The sequence below is a fragment of the Diadema antillarum genome, unplaced genomic scaffold (genome assembly GCF_040938485.1).
Source record: "Diadema antillarum isolate AM-2024a unplaced genomic scaffold, OU_Dant_1.0 seq00000035_RagTag, whole genome shotgun sequence".
NCBI classification, from domain to species: Eukaryota; Metazoa; Echinodermata; class Echinoidea; order Diadematoida; family Diadematidae; genus Diadema; species Diadema antillarum.
The window spans coordinates 1,885,659-1,905,893 of record NW_027271149.1 but is presented as its reverse complement, the minus strand read 5'-3'; the positions used below and the strand labels follow the sequence as shown (position 1 = coordinate 1,905,893).

Sequence of the window (20,235 nt, the reverse complement as noted above, 5' to 3'; positions counted from 1 at the left end):
TTGATTTTTAAAGATTGTTCTACTGTAAAAGCCTACAGCTAATGTGTGGCAGGATATGGACGTTTTTCATCCAAAGTTAACCACTTCAAATACACCTGATCTCTCATTAGCAATGGTCTTATAATTATGACACACTAACTTTTCTCCATAGTCAGCGAACACATTTTTCCTATATTAGTCTTCGAACGACTGTGCATCCTGTATCCTGGTCAAATATGCCTACTCTTTTGTTATACTGTTCTTGGGTGACACACTCTCAATAACCAGATTAAATTGGCCAAATCATTGTTTACTTCTTAACTACAACACTCTCATCAAAAACTTTTATGCAATAATTATGTAATAGCGTATGGAAGCACTTTGTTATACCAAAATCAATTGGTCAGTCTGGTACCTTTAGGATAACTCCAACTTCATTTGACATGTGGATTGAGTGAATGCAGCAATAGTAATAGAATGCATCAGTGAGAGTTTAAGTTTACGCTTAAGCTTTTTCTGCTGATGTTCCCATGAAACTTTGTTATACACTATGTTACTCCGTTAAAGGGGACCTCCAGATGATTTTCAGACTTACATTTTAACAATTATGAATAAGTCATATCGAGTACAGAATCTCAGAATTTATAGTGATTGGGATGAGGAATAAGAATGTTTTTAAAATCTATAACGAATTGCAATCAACAATTAAGGATGATGACATGGCAGCCTTACCATAAGAACGCCTGAGTTGGGGCTCAGGGAAGTAGAACAAAAGAAGAAATCATGCGTAGATTCCACACAGGTGAACTTGTTAAGCAAGCGGTATTGTGAGAAAATTACACTGCTACATTTCTGAAATATGTGAGGCTCCTATGTCTTCAGCACTATTCAGTGTAATTTGTTTATGATTTTTCAGAGTATTGGTTTCTCTGCTCAAGGGCCACATTAAATTCCACTAATCTATACATGGAGTTGTCTATTTATGTACTACATGACGTGAAATTATAAAATCGTCTGGACTGCCACATTATCACACTGTTTACTGATGGAAGTCTCCTCCAACTGTCTATCTTTGAACACCTTAATTTATACGTATAAAACCTTATTTCTGTAATTTACCTGTATAGTTTGAGTAAATTTAGATATCGACGATTGGAGAAACTGTTGTCTCTCTGGGGAAATATTACTCGCAAGGGAACTTTAACTTTTTGATGACTAATCCCCAGTATATTCGGCGTTCGGGCAGCCGCAGGCGTCTACTGGAAATGCGTGTTATACTAACTTTATAAAATGGGTTCAAGAATGTAGCCAATTGGAAGCGCTGAAATGAGTCACGTGTGCGTGCATTAATTTCTTACTAACATGCACGGCCTGACGTCACAATGTTTACACTAGCAGTGCGCACTCAATCAGTTGTTACAAGTGCGTCGCGCGCTACTATACGCGCTGTCAATCCTGTAAACAACTTCTAGTTCGGGCTGCCGGCCGGCCTTTCTTGTGTGCATAACATGTGTGCCGTACGTATACTCTTATACGTACTTATATGTGCGGGATTTCCGAGTGCGACGTGCGTAAATGTTTGGGACGAACATCTTCGGACATCGATTCTTGAGCGAGTGCTACATGTAGCTGACTGGTATTGACCCACAAAGGTACGTGAAAATGCTGTTAGTTTTCGACCCATTTTATAAAACAAATGATGCACAGGAATTTTTCGTGGCGTTAGTGGAGATGCAGCGCACTCGAGGGTATTTACAATTGTGAAACATGCACGAGGCGAACGCACTCTATTCTGTGCATCATTTGTATAATAAACTCAGCTCAACTCCTTAACAGGTTAAATGTTGTATTACTATATACGACAGACAAGGCAACATACTATACTCTATGGTCTACATAGATAAACATCACTGCATTCCAGCATGCCTTCGGAATCCAGTGAATTGCCTGAATTAGATTACAAAGTGTGCACTTAAAATCATTATGACGTCACTGCACGTATTATGACGATTTCAAGTCTCCCTGCATTAGTCACGTATTGCACGATGAAAAATCACTGACCAGTATCTCGTATGTAGACCCCTCCGTTGAATTGCGTCCCCCTCCATAAGTTTGAGGATGTATCCCCATCCCCCTATCCACCCACCTTCCCCCATCCCCTCCCAATCCAGCAACGCCATGGTGCCCATGTTTTAGGGAGATAATGCACACGCTTAAGTGTATCGGGCTTGCTGCGTGTAGGGATTTTTCCAGCATGCAGAACAATTTCTGCAGGCGAACAAGGTTTTGGACCAGTTTTAGCTGCCGTCTTACCTGCCGGACGCGTGCTACTTACATTCTACTTGCCTACATTTCGTGTGATTTGCGTGTTGGGTACGTGGGTGGCTCTGTGAGGGCCGTACTATCAGACTATGCCCGCAGATTAAACGCGTGTTCGGTGCATAGGCAGAGATCCAAGTTCAACCTACGTACTTACTGCGGCACCTTCGGCCTCCTGCTGGTATTCTGCGTGGACCTCTGCTAGCAATCCCCGCTCCTCACAAGTTTTGAGCGTTTAAAACTTGGATGCGGGTAAATCGGACTTGCCTGCGCACCTCCGAGCAACTACTTGCAACGACGTGCTACGAACTATCAGGTGTCAAAATCTGTTGTGAGTGAGTCGCGAGGATATCCCGCAGAGGTCCACGCAGAACACTGTAGGACATCCGCAGCGGCAGCACCTCGCGGGCAACTTTCACGCAAGTAACACGGAGCTTTAAAGCAGGTACTTTACTGTTCCCTTTATGTCGCCCGTTACTAGAACATAAGTACAAAGTAGCACGCGTCCAGCAGGTGAGACGCATGCGAAATTCGCCCAAATCATTTCCCCCCCCCCCCCCCACAGAAAATAATCATGTATGCTGGAAAATATCTACACGCAACAAGCCCGCGTAGCTTGCACAGAAAGGTGTGACAGAGCAGAGTGAATAGCATCGCGTTCCCATTGTGCACTTGTGTGTCAAGGGGATTTCCCATGTGATGACTGTCTCTTACTTCTTTGACAATCTTGTGTATTGGCCTTAAAATGTTCAATGACTTGCGTTAGCATTGTTTAGAAAAATATTGGTTGAGCATACAGAAAATGTTTACGCATTCATCATACACATCAGGAAAAAAAAACACTTGTTAAAAATTGTGGGGATTTTTCTTTTGTCTTTTTTTTTATTTCATACATGGCTGATAGACTAGAAAGAGGTAGTGTTACGAACATTTTTTTTTTTCAGGTAGATTTTGAAAAAAAAAAAAAAAAAAAAAAAAAAAAAACCTGCTCACGGTTTTTGAGAGTTGTTTGTGTTTTTCTCTCAGAGCAAAGACTTCTTCTGCACCGGTAAACATGAACAGCATTATTTCTTATGCATAACGTGGCAAGAGTTTAATTTGGACAGATTCGTGTTTGTTTTGGCGCTATCTGCCCACCCCCGTTTGCAAACCCACGAAATAACACAGTTTGCTGACAATATTAGTATGCACGAAAGCACTGATCGGACGGTTTACATATTCAATGCAGTTTTATTAACATGGCCCGTCAATGCGGAATTTCTTCTTCTTCTTCTTCCTCTTCTTCTCCTTCTTCTTCTGTTCTTCTTCTTCTTCTTCTTTTCTTCTTCTTCTTTACTTTATTGTTCTTCTCCCCCCCCCCCCCATTTAAGGGGTCACAAACCGTCTTGTAGGGGTTCGAGACTGCCCCTCAAGGGGGAGAGGATTGAAGTGTCAATACTACTATATCATCATTCTATTTTACATAAGATAGGTGATATACAAGAGTAAATTTTGTTTGAAGGTTTTGACGTCCAGATCATTGCAGATTGTGAATTGCTTGCAAATGCCAGATCTCATTAATTTATACAAAACTATTTCAAACTTACTAGTAAGGTCGCTTTAAACGTCAGATATTGAGATCACTGTTACATGGCAGATATAAGCACCAAATATGGACAGACGACCCCCTCAGGACCTACTCATTGATATTAGAGTAGGAGCCCTCTGGAAAAAAAAAAAAAGATCTTATGGTATAAATGCTACATTTTATTTTGCAGAAAATTTCGCGCGCATAAAGCCAAGATTCTCGAAAGCAAAATGCGAGTGATTCTAAACAATGCGTTGAATACTAGTGGCAAATCGCGGAAGTTTCATGCAGCGAAAAAGACTGTCGGCTACAATTTGCGAAAATGTTTATGTCGCGAAAATAAAACTGTATGTATGTATGTGAGGATGGATAGTAACAAAAAAAAACTGTAAACATATGCAATTCAGCCTTTGGCTTCATGTGTTTTAATAAAAACCTGTTCAATTCAATTCAATTCAATTTGGTGCTTTTATCCGCCTAACGTGTAACGGTACGGGCCTACAGTGTGTTCAATTATACAGGTTACGACGACTTGTGTTACTATCGATGAAGAATTGGAAAATGATATTCAATAGAAAGTGAATGGAGGGGGATTCTTTTCGTAAATGCAATTGAAATCTTTGAAGAGGCGGAATATAAAAGAGAGAAGACGCTTCCGTATTACACTGAAGTCTATGTGGCCTTACAACAGTTTGTTTTAGCTTGCATAGCACAACACGGGCATAAAGCAAATGCTTTGTATTAGTACAGAACTATGATAATACGTTTTGTCGCGATCTGTTTGGAGATGTTCTTCAGTGGGTTGTTGTTGTTGTTTGCTTTTTATGTATGACTGTTTTGGGTTTTGTTTGTTTTGTTTAATTTTTTTTTTTTTTTTTGCGTTTTGATACTTAATCGTTCAATGCTAGCTGATACAATGTGGATATGACACTGCAGAGCCCATTGCAATAGTTACAGGAGCAATTTCACTCACCGTGTGGCTATGTAGAGCTGCCGAGAAGCCGCCGTGAAAGCTTCCTTGATCTCGTCCAGAAGCTGCGGGAAGTAGGACTCACTCACCCCGGGTTGGATGGCAATCAACAGATCCTGGTAACCACGATCGGTCACGTTCAGGTATACCCGAGATGATGATTCCAACGAGGACACAGACGAGATGGCAAAGAGCACAGTGAGGCTGAATACAAGTATTGTTGCCATTTCCTTTTTGTATTAGTGAGTTGTTTTCTTTTGTTTTGCTTTGTTTTTGAAGTTGTTGTTGCTGTTCTTATTTTGCGAACGAATAGATTTGACAACTCCAGAGCTAATGATATTTTCGTTGATTGGAAAACAGTCTTTGACTTCAAACGCCGGACACGCAGACAATGGTACCCAATGCAAGATCACCTTCTTTCACCATGCGTCTTCTGATGTAGGCCTAATCATACCTAGTTTCCACAAGGAGTTTTTAAGAAGCTAATGCTGATTGTGAAGACACCAAGCAAAAATGATTAAACGTTTGTGTCTCACCTCTTCTTCAAGAATCGATCGCGTTCTGACGAATCCATTGCATTTGGGGTTGTTTTATTATCAATTTTAATCTCCATTCTATTGTCATGAATATGCATTTTGTACAAATCACTACCACCAATGAAATTAAACTCAAAGTAACGAAAACTTTATTCTTCCCTCGCCTCACACGGCATCGTCCCAGTCTCGATGCATCTTTTTTCATGTGTGCCGAACAGGTCACTCCCACTTTTTACAAAATGCATATTCATGACAACACTATTCTTCACGGTTTTTTTTTCTTTTTTTCTCTCCACTTCTTCAATCCGTGTCACTCGTTCGAACCTTTGTCCCATCCTTGATCTATGTTAGCTCCATACATGGTCCTTCTGAATGAGTTGCTTGAAACAGGGTCCTTATGTAAACTCATGAAGTTTCTTTAGATCGTTTTAAAAACCACCGTCGTATAGCCAAGGGAGGAGGAGCGAAGGAAGTGGTCACCCCCCCCCCCCGATTTGAAAGGCGAAAAAAAAAAATTAAGTTGCGTTTATATACATGTGAAGGTGAAAAAAAAAAATAAGTTGCGTTTATATACATGTGAAGGTGCTCCCTTTCAATCTTTTCTAAAGTAAGATTATACTGTCCAAATATTTCACCAAAAAAAGTGTGCACCAGATCGTAAAATAAGATTCTGAAAATGCAAAATCTCTCTTGCTTTAGAGGGGGATACGCTCTCCCACATCATCCCCCTTTGTCCACCTTTCCCTACCCTTAGTACATTTCAAATTGACCAAAAAAATTCATAGACATCGACCGAAGGTGGGCTTCATTTCCTCGTGATATCTGGTTCAAATAGTATTTTGATAGTATCGGTGAGGAGTTCAGTGATAATTATTAAGTTTGCACTTTTGCAGTGAATGAAATTTCTAGTATGATGTCAAGGTTACTCACACCATTATGATAGTTTTCGAGCTATCAATTTTCCTCCTCACTATAACTGTACTGTTTTTTGCAAGTGAATGACGCGAAATATCAGGTAGATTCATTTTTATTTGCTTTGTTTTTCCAAATTGATTAAATTCTTCAGTCGAGTTATTTTGTCATTGCTACTATTAAAGCACTGATCAATGTAGTGCTTACTTATTATGTTATCAATCAATTGCAATAACAGCAACTCGACACAAGACTTCCATTCATTTGAATAATTACGCAGTACCCGCTGCATGCAGTAAGGATTAATAAGAACAGCACTGCATGGCTGTGGGGCCGAAGCTGGGTAATCTAGTGGATGATACCCCTTTTCTGGTGATTGGGAGGTCGTGGGTTCGAATCCTGCTCGAATGTGTATCACACACGCATACACACACACACACATACACACACACAAAGGCCATTGGCATTTGATATATGAAACACTGAAGACATTTGATGCTGACAAATAAGTACATGTATCATTGTTCCATATTATAATCTTCCTTTCCGTCAGTGTCGGTATTATTTCCAGGTTGAAAGCAATTCCCTCAATGGAACAGAATATCGGTACTGTGGACAATTGCTTCAGAAGATATTCTCTTTGCTCCCTCATCAACCAAGGGTTATTTGAAGCAATGTCATTAAAGTTGGATGTTCGTGTGTGGCATTGTTGAAATTGGAGCCATTTTACAACCATTATCATACTGTCTCAAAACGAAAGGCTGTAGTTGGTTATTTGGAGGAAGTCGGGACACTCTTAATAAAAAAAAATACATTATTTTATACGTCTGTTTAAACCAAATAGTTGGAACTCTTCTGAATAAACAGCACTACGAAACAACAATCATTCAAAATTCATGCCATTTCTGATTCATGCAACCTCCCAGACAGCCTGATCATAATCAAGCATACAACATGTATATTTCTATCTCTCTCTCCCTCTCTCTCTCTCTCCACAAATATTATGTATGATATGTATTATATATATTTATTTATTTTATCTACTTATTGTGAATCTTTATACAGAGTGGCCTGATTAAACAGCATAAGATGGACAAACAAATTTCAAAACGACATAAATTACACACACACCAAGTATTCAAAATAAAATAAATTTTAAATCATGCAGATTTAAGATAGACTAGCTTCCGGTCTTCCTCAGGGCTCTGTTTTTGGCTAAAATCCATTGAACATGAACAACAACAGCAGCAGCAACAACAACAACAACAACAACAAGAAATCAATTTGTTTAAAAATAGATATTCGTGGCAAATTAACAACGGGACACATATTAAAAAGTGAACGTACATGTACAAGTATCTTGAAATACGATAAAACAAAATAAATGAACATAGAAACATCTAGAAAAAATTAAAGAAATGATTCAAAATCACGTATGGCGACTGCACTCGAGCGATTGTCACGCTGTTCAAACCGCGTGAAAGTGAGGGTGTCTTATGAACAGAGGGATCCCCTTAATTGTTAGTGCAATGATTTGCCTTCAACACATTTTAGAATCCGTTCATTACATCGTGCAACATCTGCTCCTTACAGAGATAAATGTTTGCTTTCTTTCGAAATTGTGGCCGAAGCACGTGTGCTTTAGAGAAGAGATGGGAGAAGAGAGGTGATGAGATACTCAAAAAGTGGGTGCTCGACAATAGATCAGAGACAGGGATTAAGCAACCCCTTTATGTGTGTTTAAGGTAGTATCTAAATGACCCTATGCTGTTTCTAAAGCAGGAAGGTTCAGGGATCTTGTTCCAGTTTTCTGAGACTGTATAAACAAACGATTTTTTATAAAAGGCTGTACGACACTTTGGAAGTCTTACAAGGAGTCTATATCTGTGCTACTGGTTGCTCTTGTCGATACATTGTCAACAAATGAGAATGTCTAATAAAGTATAGCACGAGACAGTTTAGAAACACATTTGTACATCAAACAACAGGAGGACCTGTGAAAAATTTGGTGTAACTGGGGTCAATTAAGGCACCACAGAAAAACCTGACTGAGAGATATCTTCGTCGCGACGATGTCGCATTGTGCATGTTTGATGATTTGCATATGAACAGGCGTCACGTGCATATGAATAAGCAACCGTGCATATGAATACACGTACTTTCTTTTCATACCCTTGTTTATTCGTCCCGACGATAAGCGACGATAGAGAAAGGATTCCCTTTCACTAATCGTCGCTCTTCGTCCCGACTTACTAGCTATTTTCAAAGTTCGGCTTCTATTGTGCCTTGCGTTTCTTTTGTTAAAAACGTCGCATATCGTTCCCGACGAATCATTGTTCAACCGTCGGGAAACGTCCTGACTATATGGCTTCGTTTTAATGCCGTTCGTGTTCAAGTTTATGTTTTGTTCAGCTTTACTTGTCACAGCATAAAGCCTGTTATCCGTGTGATCTAAAACGTCGCATATCGTCCCGACGAATTACCATTACTGTACCACCGAAATTCCGTCTCTGTTCCATCGTCGAGCAACGTCCAAAACGCGTGGCTACAGCTAATCCGCTGGGTGATATGATTCGCAATGCCGAGTACGATAATGAATGGGAAGTTTTGTGTTTTCACGAGAAAAAAAAAATGTATTCTCGCTGCTATAAGTAATTGTGAATAACAGGCTGACTTTCCGTCTTTTGTGCAAATGGTAGTTACGGCGATGTGAAAGGAGACTTGACCGCAGTCGGTAGACATTGAATTTGTATTATCTTGTCTTTACGCGTAGGAAACACGGCGGAGAGATTTAGTCCGGTTTACAAACGAAAACTTGACCATCGTTGCAAAACTTATTTCATGGTCGCCGTTAGTTGTCAAACTCCGACAACTTCTGTCATATTTTTTTTTTACTGTAGAATACATTGATTTTTTTTTTTTTGTTATTTGACACAACATTGAATCAAATATTTATATTTTAACAACGTGTTTACCTATTTATTCTGTTGCGGCATTTACTTCAACTCGTCGTCGGCCTTCGCGTGGTTGTAATCATTGTTAACATTTATGTCGTCTTGTAAAATTTTAGAGCAGGCGGAGAGATTCTGTCCAGCGTTCAAACGGGAATTCCACTGCAGAACTTGTTTCAGCTGTCAATCCCTGCTGACTGTTCTCATTGTTTGTTATGCTAAAAAAGGGATATTGATTTCATGTTGTCAACATACCATAAAATGTCAGCTGCATTCGCCTTTTAACCTTACTGTAAAGGCGGATTTTTTTTCACCCACTTTGCGCAACCAGAAACTAGCGCAAAAAGAAAATTATGCGAATGTTTTCACTTGCCATTATGTTTCAGGAGATGATGTCTTGGTTTCGGTAAAATACGAAACTCTGTTTCACGGCCGAGTGCGAAGAATTGGTCACTAAGATGGTTGATGGTAGATACGACGACTTGTAAGGAAACTTGACTGTTGTCGAATTAATTGTTAAGCTGCAGGTGGAGAGATTTTGTCCGACTTCCAAACGGGAACTAGACTAACATTCTTATACTTATTTTCAGCTGGTTATCGTTCTTTGTTAAACTCCGTTGACTTCTGTCATTTTTGTAGCTGCATAGAATACATTGATTTCTGTGTTCTTTGACACATCATTGAATCAAATCTGTGTATTTTAATACCAGGTTTACCTTTTTACTTTGTTGCGGCATTTACTTCAACAGGTCGTCGGCCTTCGTCATGGTTGCAATATAATTGTTAAAATTTATGTCTTCCTGTAAAATTTTAGAGCGGGAGGAGAGATTCCGTCCAGCCTTCAAACGGGAATTCGACTGAAGAACTTGTTTCAGCTGTCCATCCCGCTTTTGTCGATCCCTGTTAACTGTTCTTATTGTTTGTTATTCTTAGAAAAAGAAACAAAACAAAGAAAAAAATTGATTTCATGTTGTCAACATACCACAGAATGTCATCTGCGTTCGCCTTTTAACTTAACTGTAAAGGCGGATTTTTTTTCGCCCACTTTCCGCAACCACAAACTAGCACCAAAGGAAAATTATGCAAATGTTTTCACTTGCCATTATGTTTCGGGAGATGATGTCTCGGTTTCGGGAACACACACACACACACATACAAAATAAACCACACACACACACACACACACACACACACAAACACACACACACGGAACTCTTTTTTCACGGCCGAGTGCGAAGAATTGGTCGCTATAAGCCCCTTTTACACTTTCACGGATTGCATCACGGATGACCACGGATCGTCGGTCCGGGATCAATCGTACTATTTCCGACATGACCGTGTTGACTTCGTGAAGTCATCCGACATTATCCTTGATCATCCGGCATGTCCGCTGAAAAAAAAAAAAAATGAGCTTGCTTAATTTTTCATCCCGGACATCACGGATGGAAATCAATACAAACTCTTCCTTGTCGGCACCGTCTACTCCGTGTTGCATCCGTATTCCTTCCTTGTAGGCACCGGCTACTCCGTGTTGCCTCCGTGAAGACATCGGAACGTCCGTATTAGCATCGGCTCCATCCGGGATGAGAAATTCGTGTATATTTTGCCAATACAAGCTCAGAAAGTCAATGAAATTTGCTCACATCTTCACCCATCAGTACAGCCAATCGACTCCTCTAGTAGGTTTATATCGCATGAGAATCTTCAGTGACCCACACACATCTTCTTGCTGTTTTTTTTTTTTTTTTTTTTTTTTGGGGGGGGTCTTTTGATTTGTCTTAGTTTGTTTTGCTTTGTTTAAGTTGTTATGTTCCCACAATATGAGATTTTGCAACAAAGAGATATGCCTTTAACGCAGGTCAATAACGAAAAGTTTTTAGGGCTTTGGATTGACCGAGAATTATCCTGGAAAACTCATATTAATTTTGTAAGTAAAATTTTGTCCAGAAATATTGGAATTTTAAACAAGCTTAAACATTTGTTCCCTGTTTATATTTTGCAGAGTATATATTCTTCTTTGATATCTCCACACTTTAATTATGGAATTTTGGCGTGGGGAAACGCAATCAATTTACTATTAGATTCCCTTCTTCGCATTCAAAAGCATGCAATAAGAATTATAAACCACGCCGGATATTTTGCTCATACCAACTGTTTTTTTCATCAAAACAGAATTCTGAAAATTCCAGACCTATTTTATTTTAATCTTGGAATTTTCATGTATAAACTAACAACTAATGAATTACCATCCGTTTTTATTCACATGTTCAAAAGAAATCGCTCTATTCATTGCTACCCCACTCGTCAGAGTGACGCTTATCACCTTCCCCGTACTCGCACTATTTTTGCAAAGAAAACAATTATGTTTACTGGACCCAGATACTGGAATGACCTCCCTCAAGATATTACTTCTTCCTTATCCGTATTCACCTTCAAACGCAAACTAAAACGGCTATTACTTAGTGGATACACACTACCCGGCTCTTAGCAATATTCTTTTTTTTTAATACCCCCAGTCTTTTGTCTTTGTCTGCAGCTCCAAGTTATTTGACGATACCGTTATAGCACTTTGTGTGTGTGTGTGTGTGTGTGTGTGAGTAAACACGGCGAAATATGTACAGCCTCGTTTAAGCGATACTAAAGTATTCATGTGGTTCGATAGTTCGTTTTTAATACTGATTTTGCACTGGTACAATTTAAGTTGGTCGAGATAAACATGTCCGTTCTCCGTATAACTTCACGCCTATAAATTCGGGAACCTACAGTTTTTACAAGCGTCATTGCTTTTATGTAGGCCCCATCATATTTCTGACATTTATTTGTGATATCCTCAGATGAAAATGACCATTTATATTTGTGTGTAATGTTTGTTTGTCTTTTTTTCTTCAAACATAAGATATGGTTGTATATGTTTTGTACTTTTGTTTTATTGTCAATCATTTTGTAATCCCATCACTGAGAAATGGAAATATGAAATAAACTTGAAACTTGAAACTTTCTGATGTCGACAAGCAGATGTGTATGTAATCTGCTGTAGATTTTCTGGTGTGCTTGTTACATATTACTTAGCTCTGGAAGCATGTCGCCCAAAAATGATAAAGTATCAAAAGAAAAAGCAAATGTAATGTGTCAACTTTTTGGGGATATCCGCGTAAACACCGCGAAGGGACCCAGTTGCATCCGTGCTCTTCCTTGATATCCGTGTTAGCTCCGTATCGTTTCCGCTGTGGTCCGCGTTCATTCCTTGTCTGTCCGTGTAGGCACCGTACTTGTCCTTGTAGCTTCCGTACTTGTCCGTGTAGACAACCAGTTGGGACCGTATTCACACCGGCATTGAAAGGAAAATCGATATTTTGCATGCCGGAACACCACGGATGACGATCCGTGGTCATCCGTGAAGCAATCCGTGGAAGTGTAAAAAGGAGCTTGTGATGATATTAAAAGATGGTAGCTACGACGAGTTGTAAGGAAACTTGACTGTTATTGATATAATATTGTTTGGCATCAGGTGGTGAGATTTTGTCCGACTTCCAAACGGGAACTAGACTAACATTCTAATACTTATTTCAGGTGGTCGTCGTTCTTTGTAAAACTCCGTTAACTTCTGTCATTTTTGTTGCTGTAGAATACATTGATAGTTGTGTTCTTTGACACACCATTGAATCAAATCTTTGTATTTTGACACCGGGTTTACCTTTTTATTCTGTTGCGGCATTTACTTCAACTGGTCGTCGGCCTTCGTGATGGTTGTAATATAATTGCTAAAATCTATGTCGTCCTGTAATACTTTAGAGCTGGAGGAGAGATTCTGTCCAGCTTTCAAACGGGAATTCGAATGCAGAACTTGTTTCAGCTGTCCTTTTCCGGCTGAGTGCGAAGAAATGGTCGCCAAGAAGGTTGATGGTAGCTACGACGAGTTGTAAAGAAACTTGACTGTTATTGATATAACAATTATTGTTAAGCTTCAGGTGGAGAGATTTCTCCGATTTCCAATGGTTTGTTTCATTTAACATATTAAAGATATTTTCTTTCAGTTACATGCATTCTTTCAAACGTTGGGGTAAGTTTACAATTATGAATGAGTATCTTATGCTTTGAATTGCACCATGTGCCCATTTCTATGCAAGAGCCAAATTTTCCTTTTCTTGAACTTGTTGGACACCTCAGTGTCTATATAGAATAGTTATTTCAGGCTAGAGAGGCGCATCAATTTTGAACTTTGTGTTTGAAAGGCTATTGTCATCTTAAAGACGACTTACAATGTCGCTCAAATCGACTGGAGCAAGCCCTCTTACGATGCATGCTCGGATCTACAAAGACTTTATGGTCTAGTGCTCCGACATACCCAACAAAGAGACGGGACGAAAAGCATCGGTGTCTGTTTTCTCTGTTCTGTCCTCACCCTTTCCTCTATTCTTCTATCATCCCTCCTCTTCCATGATGTCCCCGCCTATCATAATTATAGGCTAACACTAGAGGCGCCTGCCCCCGGGAAAGGCCGAGACTTCACCGGCGTCGAGGGGCGGGTCGCGTATTTTTTATTTACACGCAAGCCTATGGCTTTTGGCAATTAAATTCGATGAAACCGCTCCTGATGCCTCTATGTATGCTTACTCCGCTCGGGTTGTGTGTTGCAAAGAGTTCTCCGCTTGCGACGATTCGATTCGTACACGTGCATCATGGAGTGTGTGCAGGCGCTGTGAAAGTTTTGCTTGCCGTGGTAGACCTGCATCCAATTACTATAAAAAATTAGTAGTAAATGTATAAATACGTATAAAAACGGGTGAGAGAGCGAAAAACAAGACAATACAAAAAAATCTGACAAGAAGGAGAGGGGGAGAGAGAGAATCATAAGGAAAGAGATAAAAAAAGCAATGAATTTTCTGTGATATCTCATCAATCATGCACAACAGTGATCAATAATGGGTTCCATGGAAGACCACAACTTTATTGGTGTATGATGAGGATGAGTAGGCTCCTAATGGGCTACAGTGACCAAAGTTTATATAGTATATAGGCCCTATATATATATATATATATAGTCTATAAGTCCAAACATGTTGTGAATTCACGTATTGGCTACAATATAATCATGTGGGGGAGGGGGGGGGGGACCGAAGGTGAAGCCAATCCTGCCCGAACCCCCCCCCCCCCCCCCCGATATTGAAACGCATATCGACTTATAGGCTTACACATGACGAGTAATGTATAATGTAACACTTTTTCGATCTCCGTTGATTGATAATTGAAATAATTATTGACAGGAAAGATTGAAGGGAAAAGGAATGGAGAAGAAGCGCATGGATGGAAAGCTTGAAGGGAGAGTAGTTGAAAGTTATGGAATAGGCTATACAATGGTATACACGTATCAGAAAGTTGTGAAATAACATGATCGCTTAAATCTATATACATTATGTACATGTATTTATTTCTCAGCCTCCAACCCCCTCTGTTATATCTGTTGCTATTAAAGGCCCCTAAATTTATCTTCATAGTTTATACTGATGGTATATTATTTTGTTTCTCAAACCTGCCCCTCTTTTCTTCATACTACTTTCAAAGACTCACTCTGCATATTCATTTTCCGACCTCTCTCGACCTCCTCCTTTTTCAAATGCATAATAAAATGACTCCTGTATTTTTTCCCTTCCTCGATCACTGCTTGAATTCTCATACAATTTATTTGTTTCTCATACCGTCTCTCTGTCTCTCCCCTTCTCTCTTTCTCATTTTGAAACTTTACAATGTTTGTTTACAAGACCACTTTCTACTCTCTACCGTGATCAGTTTGTCTAGAAACATGTTTAGTCAGTGCAAATATGTATGAAGGAAAATTACACCACTATTGCATGAATTCATTATGCATTTTATTCACTTCTTTATGTTCAAGCACTTTTTACATGAAGGTATACTGAGTATACAGATGTAATCTGATCCTCCAATATCCAAGAAGTATTGTAATACAAACTAGAACTATCACTCAATGTTGTACTAACACAGATACTGACATTTGCCATATCTCAAGTCAATTGCTCAAAACCTGAGTGAGTAAGTAAATAAATCAACAATTTGTATGATTTTCATTAAAAATACTGTTACCATGGCAACACAATGTTTGACATTAAGAAAAAAAAATGAAGTTTGCCCAGCTCTATCATAGCCGTCACATGTGCCAAATTTCAAGTCAAATGCTCAAAAACTGAGGGAGTTAAGTTAATTCACAATATTATTGTATAATTTTTATTCAAAATAAAATTGTGCTGTCACCATATTGTGTCGAGCCCACTAATGTCAATAATATTCGACCACTAATGTGGCTGTCGTATCTTTAAGCTATATGCTTATTTGACGACAGTCTTCTTCATTTACACTCCCGATCTTGTGCCATAATTCAGTGAGATCATTTATTTCGAATGGTTCGTGTTCTCTTACTCTTTTCGTTAATCTGTACACGTATCTCTCAGTTTTATATTGGAATGTACACACTGTATGTTCCATTCTCTTGTAAACAACAAGAAATGACTACTTAGTATTTCATTTTTGGAATAAATGATCGATGCAGAAAATTCCTAATGAATTAATTTAGATTTGGATCGTGTAATGACATAACCACCACTATATGTCGTAAGACGTCGACGACAAAAGTCATAACAACCACTAATGTCACGACACGCCGAAGACGAATGTCATAATGACCACTATAATGTCATAACATGTCGACGATAAATGTCAAAATCGGATTAACCACAAATGTCATAACACGTCGACCAAAAATGTCAAAATTTCAATTTTTATTGCATATGTGATAACACGTCGACGACAAATGTCATAACGACCACTAATGTCATAACCTGTCGACGACAAATGTCAAAATCGGATTAACCACAAACGTCATAACACGTCGACGACAAATGTCAAAATATAAATTTTTACTGCAAATGTCATAACATGTCGACGACAAATGTCATAACGACCATTAATGTCTTAACACCTCGACGACAAATGTCACAATGACCACAAATCACATGGGACAAATATCAAAGTCGGATTAACCACAAATATCATAACACGTCGACGACAAATGTCAAAATTTCTGTTTTTACTGCAAATGTCATAACACGTCGACGACAAATGTCAAAATCGAATTAACCACAAATGCCATAACGCGTCGACCACAAAATAGTCAGAATTTCCAAATTTACTGCAAATGTCATACTGCGTCACAGGGGAGGATCCAGGAATTCCGTAAAGGGGAGGCACCTTTACAAAATCAAAGGTTGGTGCAACCTCCTCCCTTTTTTGATTTTATCAAAAATAGAGACGGGGAGGGGCGCCGCGCCCCCTTTAGATCAGCGACTGCGTCAGCCACAGGTTAATAGCAAAACCAAATGCTTGCATTACAAGGAGGCGACTTTTCAAAACCATACAAGCTGGCGCAACCCCGGGTGCGCCCCCTCTCAACCCGCAATTGCGTCATCCACAAATGTCAAAACTCATTGCTTGCATTTCATGGGCGGATCCAGGAATTCCGTAAAGGGGAGACACCTTTTCAAAATGAAAGGCTGGCGCAACCCCCCTCCCCCTTGTTATTTTCCTCTTATTTCTTTTGTTTAAACGAAAAAAGAAAGAGAAGAAAGGAGTGGGTGCGGCAGTCTTTACGTTTGGAAAGGCGCCTCGCCTTTTCGGAATTCCGTGATCCGCCCCTGTAATGCAGCATTGGTTTTTCCATTAACATTTTTGTGGTCGTGTAACACATCGTGTTATGATGAAGTAAAAATGGAAATTTTGACGACGCAGTCGCGGATCTAGAGGGGGCGCGGCGCCCCTCCCCGTCTCTATATTGCTAAAACAAAAGAAATAAAATCTAAAAAGGGGAGGGAGTTGCGCCGGCAGCCTTTGATTTTGTATAAAGGCGTCTCCCCTTTACGGAATTCCTGGATCCTCCCCTGCAACGGTGTAGCCAGGATTTCATCTTGGGGGGGGGGGGCGGTTAGTCTGCGAGAGAGCGAAGCGACCGAGCCCGAGCGAGCGGAGTGAGCGAATGGGGGAGGGTGTGGGAGGGGGGTGCCCCTCCTCCCACGGTAAGTGAACTTTTTGCATTTTGATGTTGCAAATGGTGCAATTCATGATGCAGCGAGCGGAGCTGCGCCGGAGGGGAGGGGAGGGTTTTTGCGCATTTTGATGTTGCAAATGGTGCAATTTGATGCATGTTTTTGCGCGTTTTATCGACGTGAAACAGTCCCACTTGTTTAAGGTAGCAGTATATTTTAGTGTAGATTATTATTTAACAATCTGCCTATAAAATGGTATAATGTAAATACACTTCTTGTATTAATTCTTTTCACTGAATATCATGAACGCGACTGAACCCGAGCGAGCGGAGCGAGCGAAGGGGGAGGGGATTTTGATGTTGCAAATGGTGCAATTTGATGCATGTTTTTGCGTGTTTTAACGAGTTGAAACAGTCCCACTTGTTTAAGGTTGCAGTGTATTTTGATGTAGATTATCATTGAACAATTTGCCTATAAAATGGCATCATTTAAATAATCTTCTTGTATTAATTCTTTTCACTGAATATCATGAACGCGACTGAACCCGAGCGAGCGGAGCGAGCGAAGGGGGAGGGAGGGTGTGGGAGGGGGGTGTCCCCCCTCCCACGGTGAGAACTTTTTGCATTTTGATGTTGCAAATGATGCAATTTGATGCATGTTTTTGCGTGTTTTAACGAGTTGAAACAGTCCCACTTGTTTAAGGTTGCAGTATACAGCGTGTCCCAGAAAAAACGAAACCGAGTTTCATTGCAATTCTTTGCGATCATAATCACATACATTGTATTTGCTTTATGAGTTGTACATGGATTGAAAGATACATTTCTCTTCTTTCATTCGATTCACAACACGTTGTTCATAATTCATGCATGACTGAGTTAGAACAATAGACAGTGGTGCTACTAAAATTTCATTTGCACGAGCAAATGGCAACTTTGAATGACTTATTCAGACTTTTCCAGCAATCTTTTGCAAAAGATAGAGTCATAGCTTTACTATCCATTTTTTTTTCCCTTTCATATGATATCCCATGCGTAAAAAATGATCAACGCCTGCTCGAGAAAACTTAATTTGAAAATATCCTTACATTTTACCCAGATAGATAGATGGTAAAAAGGAGCAGTTAGCTTTCCCGACTCCTGCCCGACTTGGCAGATAACAATGGCCTTCATGCTTCAATGAATTTCCACAAAAACATGAAGGGAGAGGGTAAAAGGGAATGTTACAGACGATTCGGTTGTGAAAAGGGTCCTAAATTAGCACGTGATCATGAGCTTGCCTGACCATGCAGCTAACTACAGAGCAAAGGGTGTTCATCAGCGGAATGTTTGGGAAGGTAGGGTGGGAGTAACAGACCGAAAAAAAAAACTTCCGAGCCCCCCCCCCCCCCCCAAAAAAAAAAGACAACTTTCTGCCCTGCAGTTGCACCTTTGAAATGTTAGAAGCGCACCCCCTTCAAAAACTTCAAAACCCTGTCAGTGATGAAGGACTAACCACGCGTGAGGGAAATGTAGGGAGGAATGAAAAAGTTAATAACTTTGAGGTATCATCAAAATGTGTATCATTGTTGTAATGTTGATTTCCCGTAGCCATTGGACTGCGTGCAGCCTGAGAATACTCGCGATATTAGTCTTTAATTATTATAAATAGTTATGTCTCATAGCTTATTCTAAATAAATGACAACAAAGGGCTGTCCGTCTCATACAGCCTTCTCTGTAAATACCCCCCCCCCCCCGAACAACATTCACTGTAGCACTGCGGTTGTTTTGTGTGAATTCAATAGTGCAGATGAGCCCATTGTCTAATGCTAAGACGGGAGAGCTGAATGCTTGTTTTTTCGCTTATTCGTAGAATTGGTAGAAATGAAGCATGCTTTCATACAGATTTTTTTTCAAGCATGCGTTATTCATATTTGACGCGTAAGGTCTCATATGAAAGAAGAAAATATGAATATTTGGGTTATGAACTTTGTTTTTCGAAAACGTAAGGTTGTAAGTTTGAAAAATTCACTTAAAGTCACCATTTGCGCGTGCAAATGAAAATTTGATAGCACCACTTTTCATTGTTCTAACTCAGTCATGCATGAACAATGAACATAAAGTTGTACATCAAATGAAAGAAGAAGAGTTTATCTTTCCATTGATGTATATCTCATAGAGAAAATGTATGATTTCGTTAGTAAAAAGATACATGGAAACCCGGTTTCGTTTTTTCTGGGACACGCTGTATTTTAGTGTAGATTATTATTGAACAATTTGCCTGTAAAATGGTATCATTTAAATAATCTTCTTGTATCATTCTTACACTGAATATCATGAACCCTGTCTGTTCAGCAATCAAACAGAAAAAGCATGCACACGAGGGTGTAAATAGGGGCATATCCCCTCCCACACGAAGGTGATTTTGCGTTTTCAGACCTGAAATTCAGCGATCTGGTGCAAATTTTTGGTGCAATACTTTTTCATCGAAGTGTTAAAATCACGGAATTTAGCTCTTATTCCGAATGTGCACCGCCTGTGTGTATGTATAAAGTCTAGTGAGGTAGAGCTTATAGGGGAAGGGGGATTCCCCCGTTTTTTGAATTGAAATAAAGCGATCTGGGTATAGCCACAGTCTACTTCTATGCATGGCGGAAGGGGGGGGGGGATGGGCGGGCGGCGAGCAGGGAGAAGGCGTGGGCGAGTGTTATCTCCACCCTTCCCTTCCGATGGAGCTTTTGCCTTTTTAAGGTTGAAATTGAGATATCTCGTATACGCATATTTGATGGAATCAACATTTGGGAAATCACAAAAAAAAAAAAAAAACTACTGATGGGGGGGGGGGGGGGGACTGAGGGAGGAAAGGGTCGATTAAAAGGGGAAATTCCCCTTATACATGAGGGAACCTTTAGTTTTCGGAATATAAGTGATAAGTCTTGTGCACTCAGCAGAATTATTCATATTTTTTTGTAAA

At 39.7% G+C, this 20,235-nt stretch overlaps 1 protein-coding gene across 1 annotated transcript in view; it reads right to left on the bottom strand.

Annotated features, from left to right (window-relative positions):
* Nucleotides 1-5,062, bottom strand: part of LOC139725377 (calcium-activated chloride channel regulator 1-like) — a 38,863-nt gene extending 33,801 nt beyond the window's left edge. Inside the window, exon 1 of the mRNA XM_071636461.1 lies at nucleotides 4,839-5,062. Coding sequence (XP_071492562.1) covers nucleotides 4,839-5,062 — 224 coding nt within the window. The remainder of the gene's footprint in view (nucleotides 1-4,838) is intronic.
* Between the last annotated feature and the right edge of the window lie 15,173 nt (nucleotides 5,063-20,235).